Below are 10,506 nucleotides of genomic sequence, written 5' to 3' on the forward strand. Positions count from 1 at the left end.
CCGTTTCTCGAAAGCCTCAGCGCAAAAGAGTCACCAGAAGGAAGCCCATTTCACGAAAGCCTCAGCCCACAACAGTCACCAAAAAGAAGCCTGTTTCACGAAAACCTCGGCCTACAACAGCCCCATGCACAAAACATCCGGTACCTTCTCACAAAAAAACTCTATCTACAACTGGAGCACAAAAAACCCCTCTCCCAAAGAAACCATCACCCCCCAGAAAAGGTCCCAAACGCAGACCTCATCCACCTCGACCTAAGCCACAGAGACCGGGCCAACATAATTGCCGTCCAAAACCAAATGTTCCCCACAGACCTAAACCAACAATCTCGAAACCAACAACCAAACCTTACACCGCTACCACCAAACAAACCACTACAACTACCCAGGAACCCACAACCACCAATTCTAACATTAATATTAAACCTACTACCACCACTGCCACCAAATCTACTACCCCATCTACTACCACCAGTCTATCTTCTACCCCTACCACAAGAGTTTCATCCACTCCATCTGGCAGCACTACCACCCTGACTGACATTAGCCCGGCACCAGTTGTTGTCACATCTACTGCCTCAACCACAAGATCTGCTCACACCACACCCATTGCCACAACTACCACCTCTGCTGCCTTGAACACAACTGAAGGCACCACATCTCCTGCCACTACCACAACTGTGGCAACTTCTCCTTCTGCCACCTCTACCACCACCCCTCTATCAACCACCTCTGTCACTAGTACCACAGCTATTACTTCTACCACTATTGCCACTGCATCCACACCTGTTGTCTTTAACACAACAGTGGCACGCACCCAATTTGCTGCCTCAACCACAAGACCTGCTCACACCACACCCATTGCCACAACTACCACATCTGTTGCCACTACCAAATCTAGTGCCATAACTCTTCTCACGACCACATCTGAAACCACCATTCCTGCCAACACTACCACATCAGATGCTTCTAATGCATCTGCTATAACTACATCTGTGGCACCCATCAATGTCACACATGTTTCTACCACCACAGCAACCACTGTTGCCACACCTTCTATCACCACCACCACATCTGTCCCCTCAGTCACACCTGAGGATACAACCATTGTTGATACTTTCCCCCCTGACACAACTACATTGGATGATTCCACCACCCCCGATGACAACACTGATGCTACCACTCTGTCTGACACCTCTTTCCCTACTGAAGCCACCACCCCTGAGGTCAGCACTTCTGTCCCAACTACTACAGTTACATCTGCTGAACCTACAACCTTCACATCTGCTACTGCTGCCATTGCTACCTCTGGGGCCACTTCTGCTGCCACTAACCCCTCATCAGCCACTTCTACTACTTCTGCAACATCTGTGGCCACATCTGTGGTTGCCACCACTGGTGCCTCTAGCCCATCAGCTTCCTCTACCACAGCCTCCTCGGGAACTACTTCTGCCCCTTCCACATCTACTGCCACCTCTATCATCACTCCCACGAGCACTGCATCTACAGCCATTAATAACTCTGTTTCCTCGATAACAACGCCTGTTGCCACTGTATCCTCCTCTACTATAGCTGCTCCAACCAGCATAACCTCTGCTGCCTTGAACACAACTGAAGGCACCACATCTCCTGCCACTACCACAACTGTGGCAACTTCTCCTTCTGCCGCCTCTACCACCACCCCTCTATCAACCACCTCTGTCACTAGTACCACAGCTATTACTTCTACCACTATTGCCACTGCATCCACACCTGTTGTCTCTAACACAACAGTGGCACGCACCCAATTTGCTGCCATTAGCACAAACCCTGATACAACGTCTGCTACGGTTACGACCACATTGGCTGCCCTCACATCTGCCCCTACCACACAAGCTGCCACTACCTCTTCTGCCACCTCGACCACAACACCTGCTGCAGCTACCACTGCTGCCCCCAGCACTACCTCTGCTGCCTCCTCTACCACACCTGCTAGCACAACATCTGTGGCCACCACTGCCCAACCTACAGCCACATCTGTTCTCTCATCTGCTCCTCCCACCACAATCACCACCAGCCTGATCTCCACTGACACAACTGCTTCTGTTAGCACCACACCTGATGAGACATCTGTCCCCTCAGTCACACCTGAGGATACAACCATTGCTGATACTTTCCCCCCTGACACAACTATGGTGGTGGATGATTCCACCACCCCCGATGACAACACTGATGCTACCACTCTGACTGACACCTCTTTCCCTACTGAGGCCACCACCCCCGAGGTCAGCACTTCTATCCCAACTACTACAGTTACATCCGCTGAACCTACAACCTTCACATCTGCTACCGCTGCCATTGCTACCTCTGGAGCCACTTCTACTGCCACCACCCCTCTATCAACCTCCTCTGTCACTAGTACCACAACTGTTACTTCCACCACTACTGTCACTGGGTCCACATCTACTTTACCTACATCTGTCCCTACCACACAAGATGCCACTACCACGTCTGCCTCTTCAACCACTACACCTACTTTCACTAACACTACTCCTACTGTAACCACCTCTGCTACCACGAGTACCACCAATTCTGCAACTACCATATTTCCTTCCCCTACTACAGAACCTGTAAGTACCACATCTACCCTCAGCACATCTGCCCCAACTACATCTGTAACCACTAGCACATCTGCTAGCACATCTGTCATTAGTACAACTGCCCTTACCACACCTAGAGCCACTGATTCTCTATCCTCTCCAGCAACAACTTTTGCCCCTACATCTTCTGCTGTTGTCACCCTTGATACCTCTACTTTTGATGACATCTCATCCACTGACCCTATCACCCCCACTGACATAACCACTGATGCACTGGCCACTACTGATGAAGTGACCACTGATCCTGACACAAGCACATCCGATGAAACAGCCACGACTGAAGAACCGGTCACATTTGATGAAACCACCATAGCCACTACTTAGGGAAGCCATCAGCACCGAGGAATATGAAACCGCCTTTCTGGGGAAATGAGCACTGATTCAACTGTCATCACAACTGATTTCACCACATCTAATCCGAATTAGTACGGGGCTGCCCATAACCATAAGGCAGGATGAAAGAGGGTCTTGGTGAGGAGATAAAAATAAAGCCTAATGCAACTTGAATTCAAAGAAAAAAATCAATGTGACTCCAACTGATTAGAGACAGTTATTCATAATTAATGATAATTACTTAAGTAATGATACTTAAATAACTTTCATGATTCTTTCAGTCATCTTGCCAATAAAGTTACATTCTTATAAATTTATGTAAAATGAGAGTTAATTCCTTGTGTCTCTATAATTGAATGAAAAATCGCCTGGGGAATATATCACAGCCAGAGCTCCATTTCATGAGACTAGATTTTACATGACAATTGTTCACCATGAGCTGCAGATTGATTGATACCTTCAGAGAATTAACTATAAGAATGTTTTCCTTTAAATGCATCATGAAATGAAAGGAAATGAAGTAAAATTAAAGGTAACAGTGATACTAGGCAAGAGCACATTAAAGACATTCCTGCTTTTCCCAACTATTATTGGATTTTGAAATAATTGATCCTGGCCCTTTGAGGCAGAATATTAATAGGTGACTTTCCATTAAAGGATCACTCTTCAAGTTTGTGTGAATTATGTAACACACATTTATTGAATTTATTTGAATAAAAGGTGCCTGGCATTGAACTATAGAGAAGTTCCTGATATGTTACATGTAAATTGCCTTTAAAAATCAAATCATAATTGTTATTTACATATGAATCTCATGGTGAATCTTTTAGAGAAGAGAATAGTTGTCCTTTGTTCTATCAATTGGAAAACTCCAAATTTTCACAAGCTGAGTTAGCTTAAAGTCAAAGTATTAAGCAATAAAACTATGATTAAATGTACAAATATGGGTTTACAAGTTCGTTCATTGAATTGCTTCACAGACCTCATAACCCACCAGAAATCCATCAGTGTCTACACAATTTATTAAAAAGTCTCCCAAATGTGAACATCACTTGCAAACCATAATGATGTAAATACTATCTGCCTCAGTGGTTAAAGATCTGAAGGCCATGACAGCATTTTTCTGTTTTCCCAATGCTCCAAACTACTCCAGACAACTGTTTCAATTTTTCTGCAATTAATGACATTGTATACATTTTCATCGTATCTTGCTGTATGTCTTAATGTTGTTGTTATTAAGTCTGACACTTCGTGGCCCCATTTGGGGTTTTCTTGACAAAGATACTGGAGTGCTTTACATTTCTCTCTCTAGCTCATTTTACAGATGAGGAAACTGAGGCAAAATGGCTTAAGTGACTTGCACGGGGTCACATAGCTAGGAAGTGTCTGAGGCCAGATTTGAACTCAGAAAGATGAGTCTTCCTGACTCTAGGCCCAGCACTCTCTCCACTGTACCATCTAGCTGCCCTTATGTATATTAATATAGAGAAGCAAAACATTCAAACATTCTTTTGTAGAATACGTTTAAAATCATACCCTCCATACAGAAATCTAAACTTTTGTGTTTTTAAAAAAATCATACCAAGATTGCCAATTCCTCTACTAGCTTATAATATTCATAGTTTTTTTTTTATTTTTAAATCTTTCTTAGTACCCAGCACAGTGTTTTGTATGCATTAGATAATTGGGAAATGTCTGTCAAGTTTAGCACATTGGACCACAAAGCCTTGGGAACCTTATCTACTTCACCTCATCCTGATAAGTGACCCCAAGCTCACCAGCTGAGAGAACCTGCCTTCTACGCATTTATGAAATTCTTCCTATGTCTGGCTCACTATGCCAAGTTTTTAACAAATATTTTCTCATCTAATCCTCATAACAACCCAGAATTTGAAGTCACTCGACTACTTGACTCCAGGCCCGTTGAACCACCTCGCCACCTCCAGGGGAAAGAAGATTAACCACACGGCATCTACTGCCCCATCTTGGCTAGAGAAATGACATGTACTCAAGACCTGTTGAAGCAAGGAGGCTCATATCGCCCCTTTCAACACCATACGGAATCCTCTGGAGATGTTTCCGCGACCTAGACAGCGCAGACTCAACGGCAAGGGGCATTGTCCTGTGAGCAGCCCCCAAACAGTTGCCTTCAGGCTGATTCTGTTGGAGTCACTTCTGTGATCTTGGTCAGAGTTTCTTCCTCCTCCCCCAACTCTTGTTCATGTTGTTCTTGTTGTTGTTATTGTCGAATTGTTTTCAGTCACGTCCAAAACTCCACGACCCCATTTGGGGTTTCCTTGGCAAGGATACTGGAGTGGTTTGTTGCCATTTCCTTCCCCAGCTCATTTTACAGATGAGGAAACTGAGCCAAACAGGGTGAAGTGACTTGCCCAGGGTCACACAGCTAGTGAGTGTCTGGGCCCATATTTGAACTCAAGAGTTGAGAATCCTATGGTGAGGAGCAGCCATGACCCTACACTGTGTACTGAGCAAGGAATTAATTCAAAAGCAAGCAGTAGCAGCATGATTCAGATGCAAGGAACAGAGCGAGGTCTGGGTTCCAATTTTCAGCCTAACCTGAGGCTTAGAGGAAAAAAGAAAAGGGCAGAAATCCCAGACTAACAAGAAACCTGCAGTTCTATCATTCAGGATTAGGAGAGCTTTCTAACCGGATGACAGTAGTTGAATCCAGCAGCATTCCATCGGAATTCTAGCTGGAGTAAGATCACATGCAGTTGTTCAGATTCAAACCCAGGTCAAGAATTTGTAGAGCTTTATTCAGGGGTCAGTGAGCAGACTTTGCCATGGATTAGACCATTTTAGGATCACTGAAAGCTTGTCAGTCCCCAGCCTGCACTATCCCTGAAATCCTGGAATAACAGAAAGCAGCAAGAGGATCAGTGCAGACACTCCCTCCAGAAGTGCACAGAGCCTAGCTCTAATAAAAAGTCCAAAGTCAGGAAGCAGGCTAGAAGAACAAGCAAACACAAAAAGAACCCCACTGTAAAAAGCTATTATGGTGAAAGGGATGCTCAAGGCACAAACCTAGAAAAAGAAAACGAATCCAAAATATCCACAAGCCAAGTCTCAAAGAACAACACAGGTTAGGCATAAATTCAACTAGAATTCCTGGTAGGAAGATGAAGCAAGTGTTTTTTGATATTAAAATGTTTTTATCCATGAAATGAAAAGGCTAGAGAAAAAACAGGGAAAGAAAAGAGGACTTTGGAAGAAAGAATTGAAAAGGGAATTAACAACCCGGCACAAGAGGCATAAAACCTCAACCAAGCCACGAACAACCTGAAAATTAGAATGACAGATAAGAAGACGATACACAGTGCTTTCAAGGGCAGAGCCAAGATACTGGGGAATAGGACAAATAGTAAAAGGCACAAAAATCCAACGAAGAGAAGAATACGTTGAAAAGCAGAATTGACCAAATGGAAAAAAATTTACAAAAATTCACTGAAGAGAAGAATTCCTTAAAAAGTAGAATTGGCTGAATGGAAATGGAAGTATGAAAGTTCACTGAAGAAAATGATTCCTTAAAAATTAGAATTAGGCAAGGGGGAGCTAATGACTTTATGACACCTCAAGAAACAAAACAAAATCAAAAGAATAGAAAAACAGAAGAAAATGTAAAATACCTCATTGGAAAAACAATTGACCTGCAAAATAGATCCAGGAGAAAGAATTTAAGAATTATTGAACTAACTAGAAGCCATAATCAAAAAAAGGGCCTAGACATCATCTTCCAAGAAATTAACAAGGAAAACTGCCCTAATATTCTGGAATCAGAGGGTAAAATCATTTCAGTTTATAATTTTCCTTTTCTGTCATATGAGCCAATCTGAAAAATATGGGGTGGTACTTCAGAGTTGTTTTAACTTGCATTTTCCTGGAAATAATCCACTGATCACCTCCTGTAAGAGATCCCAAAATGAAAACTCCAATAATATTATAGCAAAATTCCAGAGCTACCAGGTAAAGGAGAACAAATTACAAGCAATCAAAAAGAAACAATTCAAATATCATGGAGCCACAGCCAAGATAATATGAAATTTAGCAGTTTCTACATTAAAGGATCTGAGGGCTTAGAACATGATATTCCAGAGGGCAAACCAGCTAGGATTGCAACCAAGAATCATCTACCAAACAAAACTGAGTGTAATCCGTCAGGAGGGGAAATGGACATTCAGTGAAATAGAGGAGTTTCAAGTATTCCTGATGAAAAGACCAGAGCAGAATAGAACATTTGACTTTCAAATACAAGACCCAAGAGAAGCATAAAAATGTAAACAGGAAAGAGAAATCATAAGGTATTCAATAAGGTTAAACTGTTCACATTCCTAAATGGGAAAATGATACTTGTAACTTCTAAAAAAAAATTTTCTCATTATTAGGGTATTTAGGATTATACTTTGGAAAGAGGGCAGGGTGGGGCAGCTAAGTGGTGCAGTGGATAAAGCACTGGCCCTGGAATCAGGAGGACCTGAGTTCAAATTCGACCTCAGACATTTGACACTTACTAACTGTATGACCCTGGACAAGGCACTTAACCTCATGACTAGCCCCCCCCCCAAAAAAACAAAAAAAACACAGAAGAGGGCAGGGGTGTGAGATGAATATGATAAGATAATTATCTAAAAAATAAAATTAAGTGGTGATAAAGAGGAATGCACTAGGAGAAGGGGAAAGGTAGAGGTAGACTAAGATAAATTATCTAACATAAAAGAAGAATGAAGGAGCTTTTTCAGTGGAGGGGAAGATGGGGGGGAGGGAAGCATGTGAAATTACTCTCATCAGAATTGGCTCAAAGAGTAAATAAAATATACACTCAGTTGGGTATAGAAATCTATCTTACCATACAGAAAAGTAGGAGAAGAAGAGGATAAGGGAGGGGGAGGTGCTGATAGAAGGGAGGGTAGATTGGGGGAGGTAAAAGTCAGAGGCAAAACACTTTTGAAAATGGACAGGGGTAATAGAGATACAGAATATGAAAAACAGGAGGGAAATAGGATAGAGGGAAATACATAGTAATCATAACTGTGAAAAAAATTACACCAGGTTTTTCTATTAAAGATAAAATTTCTCAAGTATATGGAGAACTGAGTCAAATTTATAGAAATAAGAGCTATTCCCTAATTGATAAACGGTCAAAAGATATGAATAGGCAGTTTTTAGATGAAGCAATCAAAGTTATCTATGGTCATATGAAAAAATGCTCTAAATCACTATTGATTAGAGAAATGTCAATTAAAACAACTCTGAGGTACTACCCCACACCTATCAGATTGTCTAATGTGACAGAAAAGGAAAATTACAAATGTCGGAAAAGATATGGGAAAATTGGGACACTAATGCATTGTTGGTGGAGTTGTGAACTGATTCAACCATTCTGGAAAGAAATTTGGAACTATGTCCAAAGGTCCATAAAACTGTATATACCCATTGATCCAGCACTACAACTACTAGGTCTGTATTCCAAAGAGATCATAAAAAGGGAAAAGGACCAATATGTACTAAAATATTTATAGCAGCTCTTTTTGTGGTGGCAAAGCATTGGAAATCGAGGGAATGCCCATCAATTAAGGAATGGCTGAACAAGTTGTGGTATATGAATGTAATGGAATACTATTCTTCCACAAGAAATGATGAGCAGGTGGATTTCAGAGAAACTTGGAAAGGTTTACATGATCTGATGCTGAATGAAATGAGGAGAACCAGAAGAACATTGTACACAGTAACAACAACATTGTGCAATGATCAACTATGATAGACTTAGCTCTTCTCAGCAATACAGGGATCCAAGACAAATCCAAAAGACTCATGATGGAAAATGCTATCCACAACATGGAGTCTGAATGGAGATCAAAGCATACTATTTTCACCTTCTTTGTTTTTTTTTTCTCATGGTTTTTCCCTTTTGTTCTGATTCTTCTTTCACAACATGAGTAATGTGGAAATACATTTAACATAATTGCACATGTGTAACCTATATCAGATTACTGGGGGGAGAAGGAAGGGAGGGAGGGAGAAAAGTTTGAAACTCAAAATCTCATAAAAATGAATGTTGAAAACTATCTTTACATGTAATTGGGAAAAATAAAATACTATTTACAAAAAAAAAACAAAAACACGTACACCCTTTGACCCAGCAACACCACTGCTACATCTATATCCCAAAGAGACAAAAAAAAAACAAAAAGGAAAAGGAATTATATGTACAACAATATTTGTAGCAGCTCTTTTAGTGGTGGCAAAGAATTGGAAATTGAGGAAGGGGATGCCCATCAATTGGGAATGACTGAACAAGTTGTTGTATATGATTGTGATGGAATATTATTGTGGCATAAGAAATGATGAGCAGAATGCTCTCAGAAAAATCTGGAAAGCCTTATATGAACTGATGCAAAGTGAAATGAGCAGAACCAGGACAAAATTTTACATAGTAACAACAATATTATTTGATGATCATCTGTGAATGACTTAGCTATTCTCAGCAATAAAATGATCCAAGACAATTTTGAAGTAGTTATGATGAAAAATGTTATCCATCTCCAGAGAAAGAATTGATGGAGTCTAGATACAGATTGAAGCATACTTTTTCTTTACTTTCTTTGTTTTTCTTGGGGGTTTTTGTCTGTTGTTTTTTTTTTCCACAACATGACTAACATGGAAATATGTTTTGCATGACTAGACTTGTATAACCTATATCAAATTGCTTGCCTTCTCAATGAGGGTAAGGGGAGAGGAGGGAGGGAAAGAGAGAATTTGGGACTCAAAAATGTTTTAAAAAGTGAACATTGGGGTGGATCCAAGATGGCGGAGGGAAAGCAGTGACTTGCTTGAGCTCTCCCCCAAACCCCTCCAAATACCTATAAAAAATGGCTCTAAACAAATTCTAAAGCAGCAGAACCCACAAAAAGACAGAGTGAAACAAATTTACAACCCAAGACAACCTGGATGGTTGATCGGAAAGGTATATCGCCCCAGGCTGGGAGAGGAGCGCAGTTCATCGTGGGCGCACAGGCCACAGCGAACCTGGAGCAAGCCTCAGAGGACTGAATCACAGGCAGTTGTGGTGGTTTCCAGATTTCTCAACCCATGAATGCCAAAGACAACTTGTAGGTCAATGGGAAAAGTCTGTGATTGCAGTGAGAGAAGGAGCTAGGTCTCAGCCACAAGTCCTGAGCTCGGGCTGCGGCTGCCTCCTGAGCTTCCAGTCCACAGACTGAGGGGGAATCAAGTGGCTGATCAGAGGAGAATTGCAAGGATCTCTTTGCCAGGGCTGAGGCAGGAATCTCTTGCTTTGTACGTGCTTGGATCTGGGTCACAGTTCTGAGGGACGGTCCTGGGGCGAGGAGGAGCGCTGGCCTAGTGAAGCTTGTTGTGGTGGTGGAGAGGAAACACTTTGCCCCTTATCATACCACCTTGGAAGAACCGAAAATTTACAGGTCCCTAGAAGTAGCTCTGAAAACAGCTATACAAACCCCCCATGCTTGGGACAGTACATTCTCTACACTGGAAGCAGACT

The 10,506-nt window shown here is 42.0% G+C and overlaps 1 protein-coding gene across 3 annotated transcripts in view; it reads left to right on the forward strand.

Annotated features, from left to right (window-relative positions):
* LOC114037613 (mucin-2-like) overlaps positions 1–3,293 on the forward strand; it is a 23,566-nt gene extending 20,273 nt beyond the window's left edge. For 2 of the 3 annotated variants that reach the window (XM_027854542.1, XM_027854543.1), the window contains one exon: positions 1–3,293. In XM_027854542.1, the coding sequence (XP_027710343.1) occupies positions 1–2,960 (2,960 nt within the window). In that variant the 3' untranslated portion in view covers positions 2,961–3,293. The other variant, XM_027854544.1, reaches the window with a different exon arrangement.
* Positions 3,294–10,506: the final 7,213 nt, after the last annotated feature.

Source organism: Vombatus ursinus, unplaced genomic scaffold (genome assembly GCF_900497805.2).
Source record: "Vombatus ursinus unplaced genomic scaffold, bare-nosed wombat genome assembly UNPS02010461.1, whole genome shotgun sequence".
Lineage (NCBI taxonomy): Eukaryota > Metazoa > Chordata > Mammalia > Diprotodontia > Vombatidae > Vombatus > Vombatus ursinus.